General features: G+C 56.0%; 3 protein-coding genes and 1 non-coding gene across 7 annotated transcripts; all 4 read right to left on the bottom strand.

Annotated features, from left to right (window-relative positions):
* Positions 1–1,095: 1,095 nt before the first annotated feature.
* PCSK9 (proprotein convertase subtilisin/kexin type 9) lies at positions 1,096–6,397 on the bottom strand. Of its 2 annotated transcripts, XM_030278713.4 has the most exons (12): positions 6,144–6,393; positions 5,878–6,063; positions 5,677–5,800; positions 5,353–5,486; positions 4,870–5,011; positions 4,599–4,795; positions 4,320–4,503; positions 3,985–4,155; positions 3,012–3,160; positions 2,748–2,913; positions 2,339–2,520; positions 1,096–2,118 (listed from the first exon to the last, which is right to left on the bottom strand). In XM_030278713.4, the coding sequence occupies exons 1-12, from the start codon at positions 6,267–6,269 to the stop codon at positions 1,951–1,953; spliced, it is 1,929 nt and encodes a 642-aa protein (XP_030134573.4). In that variant the 5' UTR covers positions 6,270–6,393; the 3' UTR covers positions 1,096–1,950. The 2 variants fall into 2 exon arrangements, with proteins under 2 accessions (XP_030134573.4, XP_072788563.1); XM_072932462.1 differs by lacking the exon at positions 2,748–2,913 and having other exon boundaries at positions 1,980–2,118; positions 6,144–6,397.
* A 2,155-nt stretch (positions 6,398–8,552) lies between these two features.
* TRNAG-CCC (transfer RNA glycine (anticodon CCC)) lies at positions 8,553–8,623 on the bottom strand. Its single transcript has one exon. It is a non-coding gene; the product is annotated as a tRNA-Gly (tRNA).
* Positions 8,624–10,110: 1,487 nt separating this feature from the next.
* Positions 10,111–13,768, bottom strand: BSND (barttin CLCNK type accessory subunit beta). Its single transcript, XM_012575282.5, has 4 exons — positions 13,441–13,768; positions 12,346–12,425; positions 11,795–12,025; positions 10,111–11,110 (listed from the first exon to the last, which is right to left on the bottom strand). Exons 1-4 carry the CDS (start codon positions 13,615–13,617, stop codon positions 10,837–10,839), a joined length of 762 nt encoding a protein of 253 aa, XP_012430736.5. The 5' UTR covers positions 13,618–13,768; the 3' UTR covers positions 10,111–10,836.
* A 1,511-nt stretch (positions 13,769–15,279) lies between these two features.
* TMEM61 (transmembrane protein 61) lies at positions 15,280–26,745 on the bottom strand. 3 transcript variants are annotated; one of them, XM_030278809.4, is made up of 3 exons: positions 26,540–26,745; positions 18,083–18,486; positions 15,280–15,778 (listed from the first exon to the last, which is right to left on the bottom strand). In XM_030278809.4, the coding sequence occupies exons 1-3, from the start codon at positions 26,675–26,677 to the stop codon at positions 15,499–15,501; spliced, it is 822 nt and encodes a 273-aa protein (XP_030134669.4). In that variant the 5' UTR covers positions 26,678–26,745; the 3' UTR covers positions 15,280–15,498. The 3 variants fall into 3 exon arrangements, with proteins under 3 accessions (XP_030134669.4, XP_072788658.1, XP_030134670.3); XM_072932557.1 differs by lacking the exon at positions 26,540–26,745 and adding an exon at positions 22,769–22,862; XM_030278810.4 differs by lacking the exon at positions 26,540–26,745 and adding an exon at positions 21,778–21,855.
* Positions 26,746–27,125: the final 380 nt, after the last annotated feature.

The following is a 27,125-nucleotide window of genomic DNA, read 5'->3' on the forward strand; positions in this document are numbered from 1 at the left end:
AGAGGCTTTTCCACCTACCCTCGTACAAGGCACAAAGCAAGGGCTGATCTTTTAATTTTGTTTTCTACCACCAGGCTTATGGAGGCTTGAGCTGAGCTGGGGAAGCTCTGTCTGGCTTATCAGACAAGGAACATGCTCACACCTTGTGCTGGATCCTCCCCTCTCACAGGGAAGGCAGCAGAGCTGAAATCCTGATGTGTGTTTTGAGAGGTGACAGCCCAAGGAGTCTGCTGAAAAATCACCCTCAGTGTCAGAGCTGTCCAGGAGCTCTGGGGCTGACATCCCTTTTTCTTTTCTGCCTCTTTGTGCAAAAATCAGGTTCCAGCTGAATGAAATTATGGCCTGTAATTATGTCCGTGTTATATAATTATTTGTTTAGATTAGGGTTGGGCTTTTGCCAGCTTTAGTTAACAAGTTAGAATTAGTTTCAACCTTTCAAAGTGCTGTTTTGTGCTGGGTTTGTCTTCTCTTGCCAATTAAAGCCGGAGTAACAGAGCTGCAGGGGGCTTTTGGATTGGGAAAAACACCCAACCCAGCCAAGTCTGACAGGTTAACCTGGAGCTTGTGGTATCAAACTTTTTTTTTTTTCATCTATCCTCAGATAACACGACAAAAATTATATATTGTAGTACCAGGAGGCTGCTAAACACTGAGAAAAAAGTGAGACCCAGCTTTGGTGGCTGCTGTTGGCATCTCTCTGAGCCAAGCTTTGTCTCCTTCCTGGGGCTCCAGCCCTTCCTAAGTGAAGGAACAGCAGCAACCCAAGTTCAAGGGCACATTCCCAGAGCTGGATGATGTTTGTTTCCACAACTGGAAGCTTTTCTCCTGCTCCACTGTTGTTAAAACAAACTTCTGGTCTTGTGTGTGTGGGGACAACACAGTCCAGAGCACAACCCAGCAGTGGGCAAGGGTGCCTGTGCTGTCTGTGCCAGCTCCAAAGGTGCCAGTTGCCATCCAGGAGCACCTTGGATCCCAGGCAGGGATCAGATCCGGCTCACTAACAAAGCAAAATCCCTGCTGGATGGGTCCCCCTTCCCTTTTCCAGACCAGTTCCCCATGGGGATGTCTATGAAGCCAGACAAAGGACCACAAGAGCACAGATCTATGAATTTTATTTTAAAAAAACAGTTATAAAATGCTCATTTATAAAACTCCAAATAAATATTTAAGGTACAAATGTAGAAACTAAGGTGCTATGAAAGCTTTTTCTTAATTCTGGGGGGTTTTTTTAAGGAATTATAACTTCCTACAGTTCTATGTGTCTTGGGAAGACCTGAAACTGTTAACACATAACACCAGCAGATCATTAACTCTGACTCAACAACAAAAAAAGCACTAATGAAGCAGTAGCTGACTGTAGCAATGCAGATAAAAATCTAATTAACTAAGCAGGCTGTTTAAACTAAAGCCCTTACACTTGACTCAAAAGTAAAGAAATCTCCTAGGAATACGATTAGGCAATTATCAAAGTGCCCAAAAATGGCTAAACTAAGATTTTCCAGGGGCTAAGCAGCATTAGCTGACAACTAATGAGGAACTGAGCAGGAAAGGAGGGAGCAATCCTCAGAATAGTTTTTTCTTTTAAAAGTGGTGGATTTTTCCTACGTTGGGTGACAACACCACGGCTCGTTCTGTCGGGGTGTTTATGGAAGACGCGGTGCACGGCAGGGAAAGGATTTTGGGATGGCCCCAGTGATGGGACAGGGCTCCAGCTGCATGGGGGATGCTCGGGGAGTTCTTGCAGAGCCACCCTGGGTGTGGTGGATCCTGACCCCGCTGTGTGCGAGGGGGAGACGAGTGAGTTCATCCTCCACCAGCACGGCAGCCCAGGGGCGGAGGGAGCTGCACGTGGGAGCATGGATTGTTCTGGAAAGCCTGGAAAGGCACCAGTCCAGCAAAGCCTCCATCCCTGCTGTGCCACAGGAGCCACCCCTCCAGCTCAGCCTGTCCCTACTGCCGGCCCCTGCAGCAAATGGCGATGGCCACGGCCGAGCTGCTGCCAGGGCCAGCGGCTGCCACGCAGGAATTGTCCTCGGCGTAGGCTCCCATGGAGCCAGAGCTCTGGGAAAGGGTGTTACAGCCCGTCAGCACCCAGCCATCCTCACAGGACACCGTCACCTAACGGGAGGAGAGCTCGTCACCCATCAGCCAGCAAAGGTGGCCCCACAGTTCAGGGTGATGTGACTGCTCTCACTCAGCTGCATGGGGTGTCCCATTGCAGGTGGGGACAGCAGTGAAGGCTGGGGTTGGCACAGCACACCCAAAAGCCATCAGGGTGGCAGAGGAACAGGCAGAGACAAAGCCACCAGCACAGCAGAGGAGCATGGCCCATCCCTACCTTCTCCTCGTGTTCCAGGGCCGCGTGCTCCTTCAGCCGGCACTCCAGGCTGGCAGTGGGGCAGCACAAGGCGTGTGCCACCGCCTCCCTCCTGCTGGCACAGCGGCTGGGCCCCCTCCCCAGCCCCACCACGGGCCTGCCACCAGCACCCAGCACCACGGATGGGGAGTGGAAACTGCACCCTGCCCGGGGGAGAGGGGATGTTGGCACAGGGCAGCCACAGCAGCATCCCAGCGCACACATTGGTGCCGAGGATGTCCCGAGAGAGCCCTGAACCTTCCTCCCTCCACACACACAGCACACACCCCAACAACCACACCCACCCTCTACCCCAAATCCCGGAGCGTTTCTGGAAGAAACACCCTTGTCCATCAGGCTCAAAGGTCTGTAACCCCGCGCTGGGTGTTACCAGTCAGCACATGGTCTCCTGGGGAGCACTGGGCCCCCTCGGCCTCAGGGGAACTGGCCTCAATCCGGCATTCAGCCCCCACCCACGTGCAGCACCTGGCGATGGCATAAACCCCCTGGCCCTGGAAGGCGTTGTGGGCCACGCATTGTTTCTGCCCGTCCTTGTCCTGTGGACAGCCCAGCACAGCGTCACCATTTGGGGACAGCCCTGCGAGGCCAGCGGGCGCTCCAGGGGTGGAAGCTCTGCCCTGCACGCTCTGCTCACCTCCATGTGCTCCCCCAGCCCGCTGCCACTGCGGGAGAAGCTGGAGCAGCTGAGCATCTCCTCAGTGCTGGCACAGCGAGACACGGCCCTGGCCAGCCGGGCGAGCCCCGAGCGCGCCGACCACACCGAGCGGCAGAGCAGCCGCTCCTCTGCAACGGGGCCGGGGCGTCACGGCGGGGAGCACCCACAGTGCCACCCTCAGTGTCACCCACAGTGTCACCCTGTGTCACCCTCAGTACCACCCTGTCACCCTCAGTGCCACCCTCAGTGTCACCCTCAGTGTCACCCTCAGTGTCACCCACAGTGCCACCCTCAGTGCCACCCACAGTGTCACCCTCAGTGCCACCCACAGTGCCACCCACAGTGCCACCCTCAGTGTCACCCTCAGTGTCACCCTCAGTGTCACCCAGTGTCACCCTCAGTGTCACCCTCAGTGCCACCCTCAGTGCCACCCTCAGTGTCACACACAGTGCCACCTTCAGTGTCACCCTCAGTGTCACCCTCAGTGCCACCCACAGTGCCACCCACAGTGCCACCCTCAGTGTCACCCTCAGTGTCACCCACAGTGTCACCCTCAGTGCCACCCACAGTGTCACCCTCAGTGTCACCCTCAGTGTCACCCTCAGTGCCACCCACAGTGCCACCCACAGTGCCACCCACAGTGTCACCCTCAGTGTTACCCACAGTGTCACCCACAGTGTCACCCTCAGTGCCACCCTCAGTGTTACCCACAGTGTCACCCTCAGTGCCACCCTCAGTGTCACCCTCAGTGCCACCCACAGTGTCACCCACAGTGCCACCCACAGTGTCACCCACAGTGCCACCCTCAGTGTCACCCAGCACCCACAGCACCGACCAGGCTCCATCTCACCCATCCATGCCAGGCTCAGCTGTCCCCGGCACAGCTCGGGGGACATTCCCTGCCCGCACAGCGCGCTTTCACCCCGGCATTTCATTCCTGCTAAGTCCTCACCCGCTGCCAGCCGGGTGGGCAGCCTTGCCACCCTGTTGGGTGTCTGGAGGCGCTGCCCCTCCGGGATCCACGCCGTGTCCATGGTGTTCTTGCTGGAGAAGCTCAGGAGGCGCTGGCCTAGCTGGGCCGGGCTCAGCTGGGGCTCGGCGCTGAGCAGCACGGCCGCGATGCCTGCAAGAGCCCGGGAGTGACAACCAGAGGGGACACGGCCACCTAGGCCAACACACGGCTCAGCAAACCCATGAGTCGTGGAACACAGAGCTGCCCCCAGCTCAGGCCTGTGCCAGCAGCAGCAAGCTGCTCCAGCCCTCCCTGCCCCTCGAAGCTCAGCTCGCCTGCCACATGCGCGGCCGCCTGCGAGGTGCCGCTCCGCGCTGTGAAACACGTGCTGCAGTCGCTGGAGGCGCCCACGATGTCGTCCCCCGGGGCAAACAGATCCACGCAGCGGCCAAAGTTGGTGCCCAGGGTGCCGATGGAGGCGGGCTGGTCCTCGCTGTCGGTGGCACCCACCGTGATGACCTGCCAGTGACAGGGGAGCACGGGTGGGCTCACCCATGCCGCCGACCCGGAGCTGCAGGAGATGAGGTGGCACCTCAGGGTGCTCCCAGCCGTACCTCAGGCTCGGATGCAGGTGAGTAGAGGCAGGCATCGTCCTTGTAGTTGCCAGCAGCTGCCACCACGGCCGCTCCCAGCCGTGCCAGCCGCCGGCAGCCCGAGTTCAGCGTGGGGCTCTGCGCGCCGGCCAAGGGCAGCAGCAGCACCCGCGGCGCGTAGGGCTGAGCCTCCAACCTCCTCCTGATGAACTCCAGGGCTGCCAGGGACAAGGCACCATCACAGGGAGCTCCGGGAGGGATGCTGCTCCTCTCGGGGTGTGGGGTCACTCACCCATGAGGGTCCCGCTGACGGTGCCCTTGCCCTGGCAGTTCAGCACGCGGAGGCTGCGGATGTTGGCGGCCCTGGCCACGCCGGCGTCGCGCCCGCTCAGCACCCCGGACACGTGGGTGCCGTGGCTGTCACACTGGCTGGCCTGGCACGGGCACCATTGCATCAAAGCAGGTTTGCAATCCCACAGCGTCCCCCCGACCCTTTCCCACCTTGATTCCATCTTACCCGACACACACCCGTGCTACCCTAGAACACTTTCCTACAAAGTGCCCGACTCAGCCATATATCCAAATAGACCGCCTTGAGGGTCTCAGTATCCCCCAGGACCACAGCTCCTGTTGTTCATCCTGCCCAGCGTCCGGCCATCCATCCATTTTGGTCCAGGCCAAGTGTCTCCCTCATCCTGGAAAGCTTCACGAGCCTGGCCAGGATTTCGTGGATGTGCTCTGGCCAGGATGCAGCATGTGGCACCTCAGGACTCACCTGCCTGTGGAAGCGGGTGCCATCCTCCTCGGGGATGCTCTCGAAGCCAGTCACAGTCACCCTGCCCTCGATCTCCCGGTGGGTGCTCTGCACGCTGGTGTCCAGCAGGTAAATCTCGGCCAGGTCACCTTTATCTGCCAGGGATGCAGCAGGGGAGAAAGGCAACTACCACCACGGTCAGCACAGGCCACCTGGGTTGCTCCCAAAATGCAGCTCCAGACCCACAGCACCACGAGGCAAAGGAATATTCCCATTCCTCAATTAAGGAGAGGGGTCCTGACTCTTCCTCAAAGCGTCGCCCCCCTCACACAGCCCAGCGCTTACTGGGAGGGCGGTAAGTGCCCGAGCTGGGCTGCGGCGGCAGGATCCTGCCCAGGTTCCAGGGAATGCTCTGGGCAAAGACGTAGGCATCCTCCTCAATGTACCTCACGTGCGGCAGCCTCAGCGCCTGCGGGGAGGACACAAAGCTCCTGTTTCCCCCCAAAGTGCCATCCCCTGCCACGACCCCGTCCTCACTCCACGCACCGTGTCCAGGACGTCGCTGCTCATCCTCACCAGGAAGGCGGGCAGGAGGTGGAAGACGTGCAGCAGCTCGGCCCGGTGTCCCCGCCGAGCCGCCCGGGCCCGCAGCCGCCGGACCGTGCCTGGCAGCTCGGCCTCGCTGCCCGCCCGCAGCATCACCACGTAGCGCCCGGGCAGCCGCCACGACGCCTGCGGGGACACGAGCAGCGGGCTGGGCTTCGGGGGACACACGCGGCAGCGTGGCTGTCCCCCCACCCCGTGCTCCTCACCTTGGCGGCGCGATGGAAAGCGGCGGATCCCGGAGGGGCGGCCCCGACGGCGGCTTCGCCCTCCTGGGCCGGCCCCAGGGCCAGAAGCAGCTCCGCCAGTGCCAGCGCCAGTGCCCGCAGGGACATCCCGCACCCTCGGGCAGCGCCGGGACCCTCGGCACCGGGGACGGCACCGGCAGCGATCCCTGCGCGACCGAGAGGGGCCGGAGCGCACCGGCGGCTCTGAGCTCCCGGTGCGCACCCGCGGCTCGGAGCTCCCGGTGCGCACCGGCGGATCTGAGCTCCCGGTGCGCACCGGCGGATCTGAGCTCCCGGTGTGCACTGAGCTCCCGGTGCTCACCGGCGGTTCTGAGCTCCCGGTGCGCACCAGCGGATCTGAGCTCCCGGTGCGCACCCGCTGTTCTGAGCTCCCGGTGCGCACCCGCTGTTCTGAGCTCCCGGTGCTCACCCGCGGATCTGAGCTCCCGGTGCGCACCGGCGGATCTGAGCTCCCGGTGTGCACTGAGCTCCCGGTGCGCACCCGCGCAGCTCCCGGTGCTCCCGGTGCTCCCGGTGCTCCCGGCTCTGCCCGTGCCGCCGGGCGGGTTAAGCATTAACGGGGCCGCGGCGAGAGGGCAAACGGGGCCGCTGCTCACCCCGAGTCCCGGCGGATCGCTGGGGGCTCTGGCGAGCAAAGCGCAGCCGCTCAAGGAGTGTTTTCAGAAAGGACTGAAAGCTTTAATGTGCCTCCTACCGCCTCACTCCACGAATAATTTCCCGTGAAATCCTCTAATCCTGTTTGGGTATTTTTTACAGAGTCGTCACACGTGGCAAATGTCATTTTTGCGGGATGATGTCGGCGCTTTCCGGCGAGTCCCCACCCGCATCCCCACCGACCTTCGGCAAACCCCGTCCCTACTCCCGGCTTTTCAGGGAAATAGGAACTTATTTGTGGTTTGGGCTGGTTATTTATAAGCTCCTCAGAGGTTAAATGTTTACATGGATGCACATGTTTTATCCAGACGTGTGTGATTCGTGTGGATGTGTATGGTTTGTATGAATATATGTTTTACATGGTGTACATGCTATAATTATGTGTATGGTTTGTATGAACATATGATTTACATGGTGTACATATTATAATTATGTGTATGGTTTGTATGAATATATGATTTACATGGTGTACATGTTGTAATTATGTGTATGGTTTGTATGCACATATAGGTTTTATATGGGTGTGTGTGGATGTGTAGATGGATGTGCATATGTTTTAAATGGATGAACACGTTTTATAATTGTGTGTATGGTTTGCATGGACTTTGTTTTACATCAGTGTGCATGTTTTATAAGGGTGTGCATGATTCATATGGATGCATGTGTTTAATATGGATGTGAACAGTTTGTAGGGGAAATTGTGATTTTTTTAATGACACCTCAAGTGGGTGCTTGAACTGCAGGAACACCAGACCCCTCTTGTCACCCACTCTGCTGCAGAGAGCTGACAATGGAAGGGGTCAGCTTTCAGGACACTGATCATGGGGACAAGTCTCACTCCTGATTTTCTTCTTCCGAGCTGCTAAGTCCCACAGTGAACCATTGGGGCCTCCGGAGGCTTCTGAGACAGCTGAGCACGTGGGGACCCTGTCTCAAGGGGGACAGTCTCCTTCTCCCTGCAGCCTTTCCCTTCGTTTTTGCACAGGGGACAATCTGTGTCCCACGGAGGGATGGAAGGAGCCCAAAGAGGAGGGAGGTGGTGGCAGAGGTCCCCCAGTGCATCCCCACGTGCTGAGGAACCCACGGAGATCTTGCAAGCCTGGGAAGGGATCCGGCCCAGCTCTCACACTCCGGGAGTGTGTATCTGCAGAACGGTTCATTTTTTTAAATTGAGAATTATTCAAAAGTAGCCCAAAAATTTGCACATTGTGCAGCAGAGCTCTGTTTCAGTCCTGGCTCCCTGCGGGGCTTCCAACGTGTGTGTTTGTGTAAAGGGCGGGTTCCTGTTGAGGAGGGAGGAAGGAGAGGCTGAGGAGGCATCAGAGAGGACCTCAAAAGTGGGAAGGGCTCCTAAATCCTCAAAAGGGGGAAGGGCTGCTAAGTCCTCAAAAGGGGGAAGGGCTGCTAAGTCCTCAAAAGGGGGAAGGGCTGCTAAGTCCTCAAAAGGGGAAGGGCTGCTAAGTCCTCAAAAGGGGGAATGGCTCTTAAATCCTCAAAAGGGGGAATGGCTCCTAAATCCTCAAAAGAGGGAAGGGCTGCTAAGTCCTCAAAAGGGGGAAGGGCTGCTAAATCCCTGCTGCGGTCCCTTCGCGGGGAGAGATGGAGCATCCCGTCGGTAAAAGGAAGGTTCTCCATAGATTTTGGGAAAACTTATATGTATTTAAGCATTGTAACATTGCAATGCTTCAACCCAGAGGTCTCGGGAGAGCCCTGCCTTGCACCAGCCGGGAATCGAACCCGGGTCGCAAGAATGGGAATCTTGCATGATACCACTACACCACTGGTGCGCTGGTGCCACCGCCCCCGTGGGTGGCCAAGGCTCGGCCCGCTCCCGTCCCAGCGGGGTCCCACGGGCGGTGACATGCGTGGGCAGCGGGAGGAACCCCCCCGCACAAGCTGAGGCAGAGCCGGGGCTGCTGCCGCCGCTTAATGCCATGCAGGAATGTCCCGGTCCCGCAATGTTTAACCGCGGCCGGCGCGGGAGCCGAGTCCGGCTCAAGGATGCTGTGCCGGGGATGGGGGGATGCACACCCAGCTGCGGGAAGGGTTCCACGGGGTCCAGACCCCCTGTCAGCTCCCTTCCCTGCCTATTCCTGGAGAAACGCTTCTGGAAAACAGATTTCTTTTGCCAAAAATGAAAGTGAGTGCTGAGCCATGCGGTAGGGATCTCTTCTGTGAGGAAATTCTGGGAGAGGGCTCAGCCTGGAGAAGAGAAGGCTCCAGAGAGACCTTAGAGCCCTTTCCAGCACAGAGATACAGGGGAGCAGGGAGGGATTTTGGACTGTGAAGCCCTGGCACAGTTTTCCCAGGGAAGCTGTGGATGTCCCATCCTTGGACACATTCAAGGACGGGTCTTGAAGCAACCTAGTCTAGTGGAAGGTGTCCTGCCCATGGCTGGGGATTTAGAACAAGCTGATCTTCAAGGTCCTTTCCCAGCCCAAACATTCTGGGGTTCTATAGGTAAAAGCTTCTGTGTTTCCACCAGATTCCCACGCTCCACAGGAGCAGTGACACAGTGACATTCTGCCCTCGGATGAGGGTGTGGCTCCATCCAAACAGCATTCCCAGAGCCACCACGCTCCCCCAGCCTGGGAAGGACAGGCAGGAGCTGAGCCCATGCAATCAGTCTGGTAATGCATCCCCCTGGGGAGCGGCTCACAGCCCTGTGGCAATGTTTAGCCAACACTGGAGCCTTCATTCCCCACCCTCCTGTTGGCCATAAACACCCCAAGTGTGTCGGTGCTCCCTGCCCTTCTGCTTGGCTGCTTTGGTGACACCAAGGTGAGTGAAGGGTGCAGGAGTGTCACAGGGGTGTGGCACCTCAGGTACAGCCTTTTCTTGCACACCCTGCATTCCCTGGCTGGCAAGGGAGCACAGAACATCTGCGGGGTGCTGGGGGACAGCTTTCCCCCACTTTTGTGCCTGGGGGGTTGGACCTGCAGGGGTTTTAAGCTCCTTCCAGCTCAGTTCTGTGATTCTGTGGACTTTGCTGAAGTCTCCCCTGCCAGCAGACAGGTGGGGCCAGGCACAGGCAGACCCAGCCCAGCTTTCCCAAAACACAGCAAGGGACTCTCAGCATCCCCGTGCTGCTGGATGCACTCATGCTTTGATCCAGACCCGGGGGGGGGCTCAGCCTCACAGATCCCTGCAGTCCTGAGCAGCCAAAGGCTGTGGCTGCCACCAGCTCTGCCATCTCTGTGTGCTGGACACAGCCTGTGGAGAGCCCCTGTGCTGTCCCTGTCATGGTGACAAAGCAGGCTGAGATCTATCCACATGGTTTGGCGCAAACGTTTTTTATTCATAGGAAATTTGGGGAGGATGGGAGCCAGCAAAGCCACCTGCAGCTGTTGACACTGACCCAGCAGACAGTGTGCAAAGCCACCACCTCAAGTGCCATCACCAGGGGTTTGGATCAGCTGTGTTCTCCTCCCTGTGCCCCCAGGGGTGCTGGAAGCTGGTGCTTGTGCAGGGGACAGCACCATCTGTCACCTCCATCACCCCTCTCCCAGCCTGGAGATATGAAGGCTGCCTGCTGCAGGAGACTCAGGATCACATTTTAATTTCAGCAGAGCTTGGGTAAGTGGGAAAAAGACTTTGAGGACACCTCTGCCTGATAAAACCCACCTGCACTGAGCAGGTTTTGCCTACCTAAACCTGACCCTGTTCCAAACTGCACAGCCAATCCATTCCCTTCCCAAGCACAGTATTTAGCACAGACCCTGCCCAGCCCAGCTTCTCTGTGCCCACCCAAATGGCTCTGGCAAAGAGGCCTTGTCCCATATTCTGTTGAATTCAGGAGCAGGGTGTTCCCCCTTTGGGTCTGGGGGAAATGACAAACTCCTGAGTGGCTGGGTTGCACAAGGGGTGCACCACAGCACAGGGACAGGCAGGATCCTGGGGCCACTGCACTTTTGGGGACAGCCCCCTTTCCTCCAGGCTGTGACCTGTGTATCCTCTCCATGAGGTGAGTCCATGCCAAGTGGCCATTCTTCCCAGGAAATCAGTTTTCAGGCTCAGAGAGGCCATCACTCTCCTTGAGCAGAGCATCCGGCTCCTCCTGGAGCCCGTAGTAGAGATCATCCTCCTTCCCAGGGCCTTTCCAGGGGGATCGGGGCTGCTCTCCCCGCCCCGGGGAGCTGCTCGGGGGGCGGCCGGGGTGGGTGGAGCAGGGCAGGGTGCGGCTCTGTGGCGTGGGGCTGCCCTCCAGCGATGGCGTGTCCATCTCCTCCAGCAGGGATGCCAGCGCAGCATCCCCCGGGGCTGGCCGGGCGGGGCTGCGGGGACAGGGTGACACCAAACACGGCTGGGCAGGAGCTGCGGACCCCCCAGAGCATCACCGGTCCCCTCGCTGGGTGACTGGAGGGACCTGGGAGGTCTGTCCCTACCCCAGCCCTTGGTGCCTGCTTTTTTGGGGATACCTGCCTGCCAGGTTCCTGCTGCCCATGGGGTGAAGTAGTGGCTGTCCTTGCATTTCCTGAATCTACAGCTGGGATGGGAAAGCATTGCACCAAGTCCTATGCCCTGAGCCTGGGCAGTGACCCCAATCACCTGCAGAGCCCTTTGGAACCTCCCAAATCAACGCTTGGGCATCATATGTGGCACTTGGTTTGAGGATGATGCACTGTGCATCTCATTTCTATCAAAGCCTGAGCAGGAACTTTGGTGTTATTCTTGTGAGGGACGTTGTTTGTGTTGATAAAGTGAAATAAAAGCAAAATGCAAAAATGCAAACATCAAAATGCAAATTACAACCAAAGGCCATCTTCATTTCCTCCTGGGAAATAATTTGGTTCAGAGGACCCTCGTGGGCTGAGACACCATCCCCACCATTCAGTGGGCCAAGGGTGTGGAGGCTCGGTGCTGCGAGAGCAGCAAAAACCCCTCTGCATCCTCTCCCTCCCCCAATGCTGGGGGTCTGATCCCCCCATTTTCACCCCAATCCCACAGACACCACATACCAGCTGCCTGCTGCTGTTCCCAGGCCAGGTGCCAGGTCCTGGGGGGGCTCTCCAGGCACCCCCAGCTCCCGGTGGATCTCTGCTTTGGCTTGCACGGCCGGCTGGGATCGGGGCTGTGCCGTGCCTGGGGATGGGGCTGTGCTGCCCACCTGCCTCTGAATCTGCTCGTAGGACGGCAGGCTCTTCTCGTAGGTGCTGCTGGCCTCTCGGTTGGGGCAGGGGGCAATCAAGCTGCAGGCAAAGGGAGAACAGGGTGCTGAGCAGACCTGGACCACACGGAGCTGGGAGATGCTCAAGCACATGCACACAGGGCTCCATCACCTGAGGGAGTGGCTTTAGAGGCCATCAAGGCCATGTCACTGCCCACACCAGCAGCAGAGCCAGGGGGTGCCTGCAGGAACACCGCTGGATGCTCTACATCACTCAGGCACAGCCCTGGGAGGGGCTCAGGCAGCCCTTGCCTCTCCCAGCCTGGTCCCTGCTTGGCATTTCGAGCTGCAGTGCCAGACCCTGCCCTCAGGGCACACACACCACCCTGCTGTGGGACCCACCCGGTGTCCTTCTGTGGCAGCACCGTGGGTTTGTGGTCCAGGAACCGCTCGGCCTCCAGGTCCGCAGGGATGAAGGTTATCTGGGGGGAAAAGAGAGCAGAGCCCAGGGGCTGTGCTGGGCATCATGGGGACCCTCGGGCCTCACAGTGGGAAAAGGGCCAGAGTGTCCCTTCAGCTGGGTTTAGGGTCTTTTCCCACCGTATTTGGATGTGTTCATTGGAAATGGCTTTTTTGAGGGAAATCAGAAAGGAATGAATGAATCCGGCAAAGCCCTGCTCTCAGTGCCCTTCCCCTGTGGAGTCACATGTGTCCCCAAGCTCAGAGGGAGTCCCGAGGCCCACACAGGAGGTCAGTGGTGTCCCATCCTTGAGCCTCCTGCATGGTGGCAAAGCCACATCTCCCTCCCAGCTGGGGCTGAGCTCAGCTTTGGGTGCTGCTGGTTTCTGCTCCACCCCAGTCCCAGAGAACACAGCAGCTTCCAGAGGTCCCAGCTGTCCTGGGTCCTGAGGTGGCTCCCCCACATTTTGGAGGGCAGCCAGGTTGTTGACGAGCCACCCAGCAATGCCCAGATCAGTCCTACAGATGCCCTCTCCTTGGAAAAAGCCCTTTTCTGCCAGCCCCGTTCCCAGGGCAGGGACGCGTGGCTGCGCTCCTGCCGGCGGTGCCCTCTGCCAAGGAGACTGCCAGAGGAGGGCTGGGCTCAGGGATCCAGGACCCTCCGACCTCCATGGCCACCACAGTCCCTTCCTGGGAGTCCTGGGAGCCTGCCAAGCCCCAGACCCCAAGGAAGGGGCTGCGTGGGAGAGATGAACACAAGTTTATTTCCTTGGGATTACTCCCTGCTGCCTGTTTGAAAGCAGAGCCCCAGGCTCGGGGGGTGAAGGAGACAGGGCACATCCTACAGGCATCAGCAGGGCACAAACCTCCCGAAACAATTCCCCTTCCAGATTGCTGCAGCTGGCTTCCCCTGGGGAAACTGAGGCACAGCCTGAGGCTGCACATCCACAGCTGCCAAAGCCCCCCAAAACCCGGCTGAGCCCTCGAGCCCCACAGAGGGAAGGAAGCAGGAAGGATCAGCAGCAGGAAGGATCCTACCTTTGGGTAGCACTGGCACATGCTCCATGTGATGCCCACGGCTACGAGCAGCACACCCAGGACACAGAAGGTGATGTAGTACTGGGGCTTTTCCACGCTCATGATGAACATCCCCAGCATCACCAGGAAGAAGCCCAAGATGATGAACCCATAGCGGAAGGTCTTCTCCTCTGCCATGGGCTCTGGGTGGGGGAGGCAGCAGGAGAGACTTTGGGAAGCCGCTCACCTGGGCCGCTGCCTGCTGAGCACACCTGCGGCGTAAGGCGAGGAGTGGTTTCTCTTTCCAGAGGCTGCCAGGAGCTGAGGATCAGCTGCACGTTGAGCTGGTCCTGCCCAGGGCTGAGCCAGCCAGTTTTTAATGGGTTTGTAATGAATGCAAACACTGCCCCGCCGTTCACACTCCAGTGGAGCCACCCGGCACGTGTCCGGGTAACCTTCCCTGCAGGCACGCTCAGCCGGACCCCACGCCTTGGGAAGGGACAGGGGGGACAGGGAGCACGGCTGCAGGGATGGGGACCCACAGCCCAGCTGCTGCTGTTGGGATTTTCCCAGCCCTGGGCACTGGAGCTGGACTTGGTCATAAATCAGAGCTGGCACAGCCCCAGCAAGGGGGGATGGATGCCAGGGCCCAGCATGTTCTCAAGGACTGTGGGGCTGCAGCAGGAAAAGAGGGAGTGCTCCGGGCTCTTTTGGAGGCCAGGGGGCTTGGAACAGACCCTGCCTTGCTCTGGCTGAGTGCTAAGACTGGGCTGTGAAGGAGGAACTAAAGCCAGAAAAGGATGGAGTGAGGTTGGTCCACCCAGGGAGAGTAAAAACAAAGCGTCCCTGCACCCTGTGCACACTTAAGTTGGAGCTGGGGTGTTAAAAGGTGTCTCCTCCCCACCACACATCCGACAGCCAGACAGTATTGGTTTTATTCCCTTGATTTATTCCCTCATTTTATTCCCTTGATACACCTGGTTTGTGACAAATAATTGTATTATAAACAGCATGTCAGAGTGGCTGAGGAGCCACTCTGCAGCCCTGCAGGCCCACAGGGGCCCAGGGCAGCGCTGAATTTCTGTGGGACGCAGGAACTGGCAGCAGCCCCTGCCACAGCCGGCCTTTCCTCTGGGCAAGGTTGCACACCGGCCGTGGAGGGCAGGGAGGGAGGGGGCTGTGCCACTCAGGATGGCTTTTCTAGGAGGCTGCCTGAAATGCTGAGTGCACTTGGATGCTCTGAGCACAGGCACGGCCCACCGAGCATCTCTGACACCCAACGAAGTGAGGTGTGGGGAGTCCGTGTTCAGGGAAGTGGCCCCACGTTGGGCGCCAACTGTAGTTTTCCCACGCAGCCCCCCAAAAATCCGACTAGCTCAGAGATAGGGGCTGTGAGGGGAGGAATACCAGGAGAGGGAAAAGTATTCAAAAGAGGCTCTTACCCCAGGGTGTTGGAACAGCTCTCTTCATTCTGTGGTGTCCATGGGAGAGCGGGGCAAAAAGAGAAAGAGCAGGAAATCTCAGGGGTCTATATAGGTTTTGGACAGGGTGGGCTTTCCTGGCTCTCCACCAACCCCGTTGGGGCAGGAAGGAGGATCCAGGGGTTATCCTGATCAGAGTCACAGAGTCCTGGGGGAAGGGGGGCACAGGGTGCCCATGAGCTCACCGTAACAGGGAAGCAAGGTGGAAGGGATGGAGGCAGGGCTGGAGGGTGATTGCAAAGCCAGAGAAGTGAATGGTGCAGACAGAGCTGGGCTTTCTCTGCCCAAATTACTCGGTCCGTGCTGCAGATTTATTCTTGAGTGGGCAGCTCCCAGCCTGACAGGAGCTCCCCAGCGTGAGCAGGGAATGCAAAACCTCTGAAACCAGCGGTGGTTTTATTAAAAATACGAAAGTTTTCAAACATGCCAGCTACCCCCGACACTCCGAACGCATCTCCCGCCGAGCCCGTGGTCCCGGACAGGGGAAAGCCGGGCTGACCCTTCCCGCTGCTCGCCCAGCCTGCTCCCACCCCAGCGGGGAGAGGCTCGGTTTGGAGAGGAGCAGGAGCCGCAGGGTCCCGGCCGGGGCTGGGCGGGCTCAGAGCCCCCCGTTGATGTTCCCGTTGATGTTCTCGTAGCTGGGCGGTGGTGTCGCCTGCGGCCAGGGCGGGCTGGGGCGGAACAAGGCGCTGTCGGAGGAGCTCCGCCGCCGGCCCTGTCGGCCTTCCTCCTCCTCCTCCTCCTCCTCCAGGTAGCGGTACAGGGCCGGCGTCAGCTCCTCCTTCATCCCCGGCGGCTGCACATAGGCCGGGCCAGCGTGGGCAGGTCGGCAGGTCAGGGCTTCTTCGTAGGTGGGGATGGCGCTGGAGTCCCAGGTGCTGCCAGGGGAGAGGAAGGGACCCAGCAGTGCACACCATCAACATCCCGACACCCAACTGGAACATCCCAGCACCCTGAAACATCCCAGCACCCAGCTGGAGCATCCCAGCATCCAGCTGGAGCATCCCAGCACCCTGGAACATCCCAGCACCCAACTGGAACATCCCAGCACCCAACTGGAGCATCCCAGCACCCCTGGAACATCCCAGCACCCAGCTGGAACATCCCAGCACCCCTGGAGCATCCCAGCACCCAACTGGAGCATCCCAGCACCCAACTGGATCATCCCAGCACCCTGAAACATCCCAGCACCCAACTGGAGCATCCCAGCGCCCCTGGAGCATCCCAGCACCGCTGGAGCATCCCAGCAGCCTGAAACATCCCAGCACCCCTGGAACATCCCAGCACCCAACTGGAACATCCTAGCACCCAACTGGATCATCCCAGCATCTGGCTGGAACATTCCAGCACCCAACTGGAACATCCTAGCACCCAACTGGATCATCCCAGCATCTGGCTGGAACATCCCAGCACCCAACTGGAACATCCCAGCACCCCTGGAACATCCCAGCACCCAACTGGAACATCCCAGCACTCCTGGAACATCCCAGCACCCTGGAACATCCAGCACCCCTGGAACATTCCAGCACCCAACTGGAACATCCCAGCACCCCTGGAACATCCCAGCAACCAGCTGGAGCATCCCAGCACCCAACTGGAACATTCCAGCACCCCTGGAACATCCCAGCAACCAGCTGGAGCATCCCAGCACCCAACTGGAACATCCCAGCACCTAACTGGAACATCCCACCACCCTGAAACATCCCAGCATCCCAGGTCACCATGGTCACACCCCACTCCCATGCCAGCCAGAGCCCTCCCTGCACTGGCCAAGCCTGCTGCCACTTCCAGCAGAGTTTTCCTGAGCAAACACAGCTTGTGTACAGGGAAAACCTCTGACAACCTTTGCCCTCTGCACATGGCCCTGCTTGCACCCTACAGCATGGTGCAGCCCCAAAGCTGGGGGGCTGTGAAAGCAGCTCATCATTGCAGATGAAACCCAGCCCGGTGTGCTGGGGAGGCAGCAGGCATGGGAGGGCACAGCTGGCCCAAAGGAAAAGCCATGTGCTCCACAGAGATGCCTCCATCCTGACCCTGGCAGATCTCTGTCCCACACAGACTGCCCCGGGCTTCTCTGCCAGGGATTCTGCCAGCCTCAGCTTGCACAGGAATGCCACCTTGGAAATGTGGAGAGGGGGATTTATCCCAGCACAGGATGGTTTGCTGGGGCTGGAGGAGCTGCTGCAGCACCAGCACCGCCAGGGTGCTGCATCCCATCCAGCAGGGGAGCTGGGAGCTCAGGGAAAGGGACATTCCCCATGGGGGCACAGCAAAATCCCTCCCTGGGACAAGGAACCTCCCCCCCAGATACCCAGACCTGCTCACAAGCTCACAGATACCCAGAGATGGGCACTGAAACCCCTGGAGAGCCAGGAACGTGCCTCCCACTCCAACAGCGTTTTTATGGTTTAATGTTCTGAAGAGTTTCTCTTAGTGCTGCTTTTCCCCAGAGCCCGATTTATGCTGGAGCCAAGATCTTTGCTGTGACCCCATAAAGCAGCACTGGGAAGGGCTGGCTGGCCCTGCTTCCACAGCAGTCTCCAAAAAAAAAAAAAAAACCCATCTTTTTATCAAAAAACTTTTAAATAAAGATGTGGAAGCAAATCTCAGGCTCACACTGGAAGATTCAGGGAACCTCAAAAGCAGCAGTTGTGCTCAGGGCAGGGTAAGGAGTCTTTCTATTCCCTGAAATGGGCTTCATAAAGGACCTTCTGCCTATATTTCTATCTTGATGCCATCCTCAGGATTATTTTCCTTATTTTTTCCCCGTTTTACTCCCTTGTAAGAAAGACTTTGCTTCCATTGAGGGTGTTATAAACACTCTCACCCTTACAGAGCATTGCAAACCTGGCAGACCAGGAGCTCTGAGTGACCCCCACCTCCCACCCCCACATCCAAACCTTCTGCCAGAAAACCAATGTGTTCTTCTGCTTGGTGGCCCTAAGGACATGTGATGGCCCTGCAGGGCAAGGAGAGCTGGAGCAGGCACGGAGAGGGTGGGCACGGAGGGGGTTGTGGGGCTCGGGTTGACATTAATGAGCAGGAGCATTGCTCAGGGGCAGGAGGACAGCACAGAGCAGAGTTGTTGCTGCCTCTGTGAGTCCACCAGGCTGGGATCAGCGACAGCCAGACCCATCCTCCACCTCTGCCCACCCCAGCGCTGGCAGGGACGAGGCTCCCACCTGCAGTTCCACTTCTCTGGAGGCTCAGCCGTGAAGTACTGCAGGTCCCTGGGGAAATGGTACTGGTAGCGCCGGGACACCACCCTGGCGTTGGCCTTCACCGACCACAGGAGGCCGAAGATGAGGAGGATGCCGCCGATGCCGCAGCAGAAGAAGCTGATGGAGCGGAGCAGGGCGCTGGAGGAGGAGGAGGAGCTGGGGACGGCCTCGGCTTCCCGGGGAGGCAGGAGACGAGCCCCGCTGCCGGAGCCCACCTCGCCATCGCTCCACCAGGCAAAGCACAGCGTCCCCGTCACCAGCAGCACGGCCCCCGTGATGGTCAGGCCGTAGCGGAAAGAGGCGGCTGCCATCCTCCAGGAGAAGGGTTTAGGAGGGGAGAAGAGCGAGGCAAGGCATGAGAGAGCCTGTAAGACAAGAAAAGTGCCAGGTTGGAGAGGGAGAAGCTCGTGGAAGACCTGCGGGAGAAGCTCGTGGAAGACTGAGTGAGGAGCTCCTCGGGGCTTGCAGCCCCTTTTGCCGTTATTGTTATCCATCAAAAGGGGCATTTCCCTCCATTTGATGGATAACAATTCCATCAAAAGGTGGAAATTGCATTTCCATCTCAGATGGGAAATTGCATTTCCATCTCAGACGGAAAGCCCTTGGGAAGAGCAAAGTCAGCACCAGGTTGGACCCATAAACTTCCCAACAGCCTCGTAAGAACATCCCGATTTTCAAGCAGCAGCACAAAGGCAGGATGGACACCCCAGCTCCAGGCACTTTCATAGCTCTTGGCTTTGGGTTTTATTCCAGACTTCCTCCCAGACTTGGAGGAAAGCCAGTTGGGTTTCCTGGGTTTTCTAAGCATGGCTTATGGAAGAGGTCGGAGAGAGGAACATAAATTCAAGATGTCATCACTTCCAAATTATCAGTGTGTCTCAGTGTGCCTGTTTTCTCCTCCAGAACCGATGACATTGGAAAAATCTGCTCAATCTTTATCCACATGAAGTTTGGCACACAAAACTTTGCTTGCCTGGGTCAGCTCCAGTGCAAACGTTCTCAAGTTCCTGTCAAGATTGATCCTGCAGGTGTTATTACCATCTTCACCCTCCCTATCAGGGTGGTTTGGGATTGGTTTGACAACCAAACAGGTGAGGTAATGCCACATATTCCTGCTGGATGTCCCTTCTCAGCTAAATGTCACCTGCAGAGAGATTCCCTGGTGCTGGAAAACTTGGGGAGGGGGAACTGCTTGCTGATCTCAGTTCCCATTGCTTTCTCCAGCAAACAGCAAACATCTGCTCCCTCAGCTTGTGCATCCCCAGCTCCCAACTAACCAACTAACCAGGGAGGCAGAGTGGTCCCTCCCATGCCCTCTGCTCACTGCCCAGCAGGAAGATGCAGGTTCAGCTCCCACTTCTCAGTGGACAAAAAGCTTTGGACCATGTGGGAATTAAGCACCAACACCCCCAAAGAGATTCAATCCTGGGTGACTCCACTGTGAAGGTTTGTCATGGTGGCAGTGCCAGCAGAGAGCTGCATATGAGGGATGGCCAGGACAGGGGAGGAGCTCAAGCAGAGGTTGGTGGATGACCCACTTAGCTGTCACCTTTGCCTTCATCACTGTGCCTGTGTGTCAGTAACAGGACCATCATGTGGTGGCTTTGGTCTCCACTCCTCCAGGCAGGGCCCATCTCCTACAGAGGGGTCTTAAATTGTACCCTGAGATCTGGGAGTGCAGAGCCAGAGCCAGGCAGGGAGCAGAAGTCCAGCATGGACTCGGTGTCATCAAGGTCAGGTGGAATTATGTTATTTCAAGCTGGTATTTATCAGATGGGCCCACTAAATGGAAAGCCAAATTACCTTGTACTGAAAGAAACACTATCTGATCTAACCGACATTTAATGAAGGAATCTGATGAGGAGTGAGATTTAGGAAAGCTGAAGGAGTGGGAGCCCCAACAGCTCACTCCAGCTTTTGTCCCAGGGTCACAAGCCCAAAATGCCACCTGGGCTGGCTGTGGCCAGTGGTCATCAGCTGTGGTCACCTGCTGGGAAGAGAGTCATGCTCCTGAGCTGAGAAAAGGCAGAGCTTCCCTCTGTTATGGGGGGCATGTTTGGATGCTCCCTCCTGAACGGCAGGGGCTTGGCTGAGCTGGGATGGAGAAGAGACTGTTGGAGATGGTATCAGAAGCTGTCAGGGATCAGTATCCCCAAACCATCACTGAACATGAACAGGACACAGCAGAAGAGCTGGACTCAGGTTGCCTTGCAGCAGGAGATGCTTAGGAGAGCACAAGGATCCCACTGACCTGTGAATGCAGCTCCTTTGGACAGCAATGTGTTTTCATGTAGAAATTTCAGTGTGTTGTTTAGAGAAAAAAACATCACCCAGAAACCCCCTACAGCAAAACTCTCAATCCAGCTGCATGGAAATGTCAGGGCACTCCAAGCTGAAACACTGGACTGAACCTGCACCAAGAGTTGAAATGCTCACCTCCTGCAAGAAACAATCTCCTCATTCTTGGGTCAGTCTGGTGAGGTTTGGGAGATGCTCTGAATTCTCAGGTGAGATTTAGGAGATGCTGTGATTCCCCTGCCTGAGCACGGGGAATTTTGCAGCGTCCAGCATTGAGCACATCTGGGAGAGCTGGCAACGAGGGGGAGGCGGAGGGAAGGTGGAGAAGCCTCCGATGGTGGAGGTGATGGATTGACAGCTCGAGAGAATAAACTCTTCTGTCTCTTGACGAGCCCAACGCAGCGCAGGGAGCTCCCGCAGCGCCTGTGCGGGAGCAGCTCCGCCGCGCTGGTGGCACTGCCACCGCTGGGTGACATTGCAAAGCCCCTTCTGGGGCTGCCACAGCTCTCCTGAGCCTCTCTGAAAGACTGGCGGTGTTTTCTCAGCACACCAAGAGCTGGAAGAAGAGTCTGAAGGAGCAGGGAGCGAGGTGCGGGGCTGGGGCAGGACCCGAGGCTCCCGCAGCCTCTCCCGGGGCTCTCAGCATCTCCCTCCCCATGAGCATTCCCAGCACACCTTTTCACGGAGCCACAGCAATTGCCGGCTCTCCAATGTCTTTCCCCACTCTCCGAGCCCCCCTGATATTTTGTTCTGCCCTGTCTCCTTCTCTGACCTGCTCTGAAATAGTTTTCCGGGGAATAGATTTGCACGTTGCATGTACAAACAGATAATGTTGATAGTTTACATAGTTCAAGTGAGCCGCTGAGAATAGCAGCCCCCATATAAAGTTATGCAGATGGTGATTCATAGGGTCTACTAAGCATTACTCAGAAAAACGCTCTTTTCAAGCAACACGAGAAAAGAGTTTTGAACCTCTCCCACCGCCATCAAGCAGAAATCCACCTCCACGGCACTTACAGACCGTCCTTCCGTGCGGGGCTGGAGATCTTTAATCACAGAAGAAGAACGCCGGGCAGAGATGCACCAAACAAAGCGTGAGCGCGTCTTTGGGGAGATCCCTTCCTGCCTCCATCCAAATTCGCTATTTTATCGCGCTAATCACCACGGAGCGCTTATCCCCCATTCAAAGCAAAGTGACAGCGATGCTTTGGGAAGAGCTCCCGAGAACTCCGGCGCGCTCAGCCTGCCGAGCACGGAGCCGAGCCCCGGTGTCCCCCAGCGCCCCGCGGCCCCTGTCGGGCTCTGTCCCGGCCGGGGGTGCCCGTGTCCCGCCGCTGCCCGGTCCCCCGTGCACTCACCGAGCCGCCGCCGCCGCCGCCGCCGCCGCCGCTCCGGCCCGGGCGGCTCCGCCGAGCCCGCGGGGCGGGCGGGGCCGGGGGCGGCTCGGGGCGGGCAGGGACCGCCGCTCGTTCCCTCCCTCCCTCCCGGCACGGTACGGCGGTTCCCAGCTCCCCGCAGCCCGCTCCAGTCCCGTCCCGTCCCGTCCCTCCCGGGAGTTCGGGATGCAGAGCCCGGCGTCTCTGCACCAGCCTTGCTTTGTGACCGCTTCAGCTCTCCTCACCTCTGTGTCAAACTGTCTCTTTTCCTTATTCCTGGGATAGAACGGTTAGGGTTTGGGAGGATTTTTTAAGGGCCATGTAGACCAACCCACCTGCAACCAGCAGGGATATCTTCCACTAGATCAGGCTGCTCAGAGCCCCATCTCACCTGGCCTTGAATGTTACCAGGTATAGGGCATTCACCACCTCTCCATGCCAGTGTTTCGTCAACTTCACTATAAAAAAATTTTTTTTTCTTTTTTTTCTTTATAGCTAATCTAAGTCACCCCTTTTTTAGTTTAAAACCATTACCCTGCAGCGCTCAGGACATCTGGATATTAAACAAACTGAGGGTGCTGTGCTCTGAATTTCAGGATGGTCAGTACGACAGCATCTGGATTCAGGCACAATTCCTCGTCACGGAGCTGGAGGGAGATTTGACCAAAAGCTGCTGTACCGTGCTGTGCTATGGCTGTTCATCTCACACATCCACAGACCCACAGACACACCATGCTGCCCTTGGGCTGCAGCTGAGCATCACTGGCAGGCAGAGCCATTTCTATGGATACCCTGGGCTGCTGTTCCTGCACTGCTTGGAGCTCATCTCACCAGCTCAAAACCAGCTCAAGGTTTACCTGCACATGCTGCAGGGACTGATGCAAAGCCCCACTGTGGAATTCATATCTGCTTCATACATTATTAGAAGTCACTCAACCCATCTGAGAACGTGTGTGTGTCGAGCTCCATTTACCTGTAGCCACTGTGGAGTGTCACAAATGGCAAACTGAGGCACACAGGGGGCTGGCTCACACAGGAGTGGCCCTGCAGCAGGTTGGGTCTCCATCCTAGAGGAGAATGGGGCAGAGGTCCCCAAGGCCAGCACTTAGTGATGTGGAGGCACTGTGAATCAGCAGTCACCCTATCAAAGGATAATAAGACAACTTTTCTGTTCCTTACCTGCTCAGATATTGTATTTAACTGAAATGTGATTGTCAAACAGCATCTGAAGCACTTTAAGGTGGTGTCAGTGCATGGCTCCATGCTTTTCCCAGCACAGGGCTGCAGAGTGAGATGGCTTTGTGCCAGCACACTGGTTTTTCAGCCCCACAACCACCCATAACCTTCTGGCTTGCCCAGGGGTCTGGGCAAACATTCCACCACAAGGCAGAGGCTGGAAGTGGTCAGTGGTACCAGCACCTCTGCTTACCAGCACCTTGGCCAAAATGCATTTTACCCCTCTAAGAACTTTCCTGCAGGTGGAGAAGGCACTGCAATATGGGGCACAGGGAAAAGGCTTCTCCAGAATAAAGACAGAATATCTGTGCAAAATATGTGAAACATCCCATGTATGGTGAAACTGCAGTGGAGAAAACAAGGAGATATAAAAGACAGTTACAGCCCCTGCAAGAACAAGAACAAAGGAGGAACGGGGAAGGAGATTGTTCCAGTAATTGCCTCCCCCAGGTAAGGATGCTGAGCCTGAGCAACACTGCTGGCACAAAAAAATGCTGCTTTTTGATTCATTGTTCACCTAATTTTGCTGCTGCAGCAAATCACATGTAAAATAGTGCATTTCCCTGTATAATCAAGATAAATAAGCCAGCTTTTTCATTAGGGGTGTCTGTGTGCAGATGCATGCACTCTGTGCCCTGTCACGACGGGATGGGTGGTACCAAGAGCACCAAGCCAAGAATGAATTTGGATGCACCAAGTCCAGAGCACAGGTTCACTGACAGAATCCTCACTTATGGCACCTGGGCCAGGCCACAGGTGTCCATCAGTGATTTGTCACACAGGGCACTCACACCATGCCCAGCTGCCCCCAGCAAGCACCTCTAGTCACATCCCCTGTGACAGAGTCACAAAAGATCCACTGATGTGTTTTCAGGGGTCACATCTCTGCAGGTATGAGGTGTCCATGTTGCCCAGATCCATGGAGAAGCCATTCCCAGGGGCTGGCACACACCTTGTGTTTTCCTGGACTCTGAGTGCAGCCTGCCAGGCTGACAAGGGGCTGCAGCATGAGGATGCCATGAGGATGTGCAGATGGGAGAGAGTTCTGGCATCCAGCACGTGGAAAGCATAGGAGAAATCTCCTGCTGTTTATCTTTGCCTTAATTTGCATCTTCTTAAAATGCCTAATTAGTCGTGCAAGTTGATATACTGGCTCAGGCACTCCTACTTAATCCAGTCAGCAAACCCAGGCTTTGAAAATATTTGCCCTACATCTTCACATGAGGCAACATTCACCGGTGTCCTTTGGGGTTGAACCTGCAGCTGGACATGCATGTCCCTGTGGAGGTCCTGCTGCATGGGCAGCTGGAGGTTTGGGAGCCCTCCTTTGTGGTCTCCATCAGGAAATGCCAAGCATTTGGATGTGAAAGGGGATCAGCTCCCTGACCTCAAAGTGGTGTGTGGATTTTCTGGCTAGTTCACCTAGAAGTATTCCTTCTGCAGACCAGCTGTGTTTTTGACCCAAGACTTTATTGAATGCCAAAGTCCTTTTTGTACCATAATATGTACTTTGTAATATATCTTATTATTTAGTTCCAATGGCTTTACTGAGTTTGAATTATAATAGAAGAACAAGATGTGTATGAAGTTGTTTAGTATCAGTTTCTGTTGTGGTTCCTCCACTAGCTGTGTCCATCATCTAGCAAGCCACTGGACCCAAAACCTCTGAGTGTTTTAAATGTTTGCTTACTCAGCTGTAATGATGTCCCAACCAGAAGCCTGTAAATCTGCACCACACTGAGGAGCACAACTGTGGTGGAAAGTTTTGGAAAGGGACTTTGAAAGTACAGATAGCATCATCCACAGAGGGCTTTATGGACAAGCAATGTTCTCAAATTCCTTCAGCTCCTTCTCTGAGACTTGTGTCAGTACAGGAGCACCTGGCTGAGGTGCCAACTCCTCTTGGGGCTGTTGTGTAGAGAAATTTCTGTGTTGCAGATGAGGACAAAAGGAGCTTTCCAACAAAATCTGAAAATGATTAGAAATTTGCCCAACAAGGGCTGGGGGAAGAAAAGAGTTAAATCCTGATGCCTCAGCTCAGCCTTTAGGCAGACAAAACTTTTCCTGAGCTCCTGGAGATTTTTGCTTCAGGGAAGCCCCGTGTCTGAGCTTCTTTCTTTCTCCATGAAGAGGCAGCACGGCTGTGTTACACGTGGGTAACCCACCATGCAGCGTGTTTTACATGCCACAGCTGCTGCAGCTCTGCTGGAGTGTGAGCTGCAGTGAGGAAACATTGATTTCCAGCCCTGTAGGCTCCTCAGTCAAGCCTGATGTCAGTCACATCCATCACACTTGAGCAGAGAGAGCTATGGAGACATGCCCTGGCTGCTGAAACACAGCAGCAGCTTGTTTACTCCACACATCAGATATCTGAGCTCCTGTATATCCTTGATTCCAAATGCTGATGTTCAAAGGAGCAGCAAGAACTTTGATTAAACACAAAATTGGTTAAATTTGCTTCCCAGTGAACTCAACATGAGGTGTGAGATGAACCACAGTTATGCTGACATCCCCAAGACCTGGTGCTTCTTCATGTCTGCTGCATGCAGCCATTCCAGAGCTCTCCAGGGAGCAGGGAATGGGTTGGGCTTTGTTTATTTTTCAGCACAAAAATGCAAAAGAGAAGCTCAAAGCAGCATTAATTACAAATTTTAGAGAAAAAGGGTGGAGCAGCCATCTAGCTCTTCTGGTTGCCACCACATGTGAAGCCCTTGGGGTCCAACACACATCTGTCCCAGATGTTCCACAGCTGGTTTCCTTTTCCAGTGCCCCTGCATTATCCCACTGCCTGCCTTGGCATCGGGCTGCCCACAAGCACTTGTTCACATCAGTGTGCTATGCTGGGAGGTGGCTGAGGATTAAAATGCTGCCAGCAAACCTTGCAAACATTTTGTTGGAAGCATGACAGCCTGGGGAGATACACAAGGAATGGCTGAGAGGAGGAGGGTTTCAAGGTTTCTTAAAGAATCACCAGCTAAGGTATCAGCAAAAACAGATTTAATATAAAAGCAACAGCACAACGAAGTTTGCTGGCAAGGTTCACTCTATTATTACTAATGGTCAAAGGACAGAGAGAAAAAAAGCAAACAAAAAATCCAATCAATCCAAACTGATAGAAACACAACATTATCCATGTGAAGGCTGGGCTGGGGAGGGGGAGACAAAACGACAGGAGACAGTAAGGATAAAAAGGAATACATCCTAAAGGCACAGCAGTTCTTCAATAAACAGCACTTAAACTTAACAGCACTTAAACCTAAGAGATTTAACTCATGTTGTCAGTTAAGCCAAACAATACAGCAAAGGATTCATAGAGGATTTACCATACCACAAAAGTAACTTACCTACAGGCCTAACTTCCTTCCAAATCTAAAGTACTTAAGGATCCAGGAGAGCAGCATTCCCAGGACATTTGATGCAGCAGATGCACACTTGCATGTACACTGACATCAAGAGTCTGTACAAGATACCTGCAAGGAATTCCCTTCTAATTCAGTGAAATACTCACCTGGGATGCCTTTGGTGCCCTGCTGTGCCCAAAAGCCTGTCTGTTTTCTTCACAGCTCATCTGCAACACCAGCTGTTGACCCAGTAAGAGCTCTGTGATTCCTGCCCGCACAGCTTGCCTTGCTTTAACCCAGCACATTTACATCTCCTTACACAGGTTTCTAGGTAACTGAAGACAATTTGGAACTCTGCAAGAAATGACAGGAGGTGAGTTTGGGAAATAACAGGCTGCAGCTTCTCTGTAATGGCATTAAAAGAGTCAGAGGATATCAACACTCATCTCCAGTGCCACAGCTCCCTCAGTGGGGAATTTTCCTCGCACTCTGGTTAGCTCTGTGGTGTGAGGCTCTGAGGAGACCCCGCTCCTGATGTTCTCCTGATGATGTTCTCCTGATGATGTTCTGATTTCTGCCTGAAAGGAGCAGCACTAGCAGGAGATTTCTACTATGGAGGTTTATGAGCAGGTTGCTCCCATCTCTTCCCTCAGTCTGTAAGAGAAAAACTGATTCAGTACTGACTTGGAAGAAAGAGGGGGATGTGAATGTGAGTAACAGGCATTTGCAAAGATGCATGGGATGAAACTGCTG

The sequence above is a fragment of the Taeniopygia guttata genome, chromosome 8, assembly GCF_048771995.1.
Source record: "Taeniopygia guttata chromosome 8, bTaeGut7.mat, whole genome shotgun sequence".
NCBI lineage: Eukaryota > Metazoa > Chordata > Aves > Passeriformes > Estrildidae > Taeniopygia > Taeniopygia guttata.

Coding starts and splice junctions, on each gene's coding strand:
- TMEM61 (XM_030278809.4), bottom strand. CDS start 26,677: ATGTGCTGGGTTAAAGCAAGGCAAGCTGTGCGGGCAGGAATCACAGAG. Junction 18,487..26,539: donor GGGCACCAAAGGCATCCCAG/GTGAGTATTTCA, acceptor CTTGTCTTACAG/GCTCTCTCATGCCTTGCCTC. Junction 15,779..18,082: donor CCAGAGAAGTGGAACTGCAG/GTGGGAGCCTCG, acceptor CTCCCCTGGCAG/CACCTGGGACTCCAGCGCCA.
- PCSK9 (XM_030278713.4), bottom strand. CDS start 6,269: ATGTCCCTGCGGGCACTGGCGCTGGCACTGGCGGAGCTGCTTCTGGCC. Junction 2,521..2,747: donor AGGAGACCATGTGCTGACTG/GTAACACCCAGC, acceptor TCCCCCGGGCAG/GGTGCAGTTTCCACTCCCCA. Junction 2,119..2,338: donor CCCTGGAACACGAGGAGAAG/GTAGGGATGGGC, acceptor TCCTCCCGTTAG/GTGACGGTGTCCTGTGAGGA.
- BSND (XM_012575282.5), bottom strand. CDS start 13,617: ATGGCAGAGGAGAAGACCTTCCGCTATGGGTTCATCATCTTGGGCTTC. Junction 12,026..12,345: donor CTGCCACAGAAGGACACCGG/GTGGGTCCCACA, acceptor CTTTGCCTGCAG/CTTGATTGCCCCCTGCCCCA. Junction 11,111..11,794: donor GGAACAGCAGCAGGCAGCTG/GTATGTGGTGTC, acceptor CTGTCCCCGCAG/CCCCGCCCGGCCAGCCCCGG.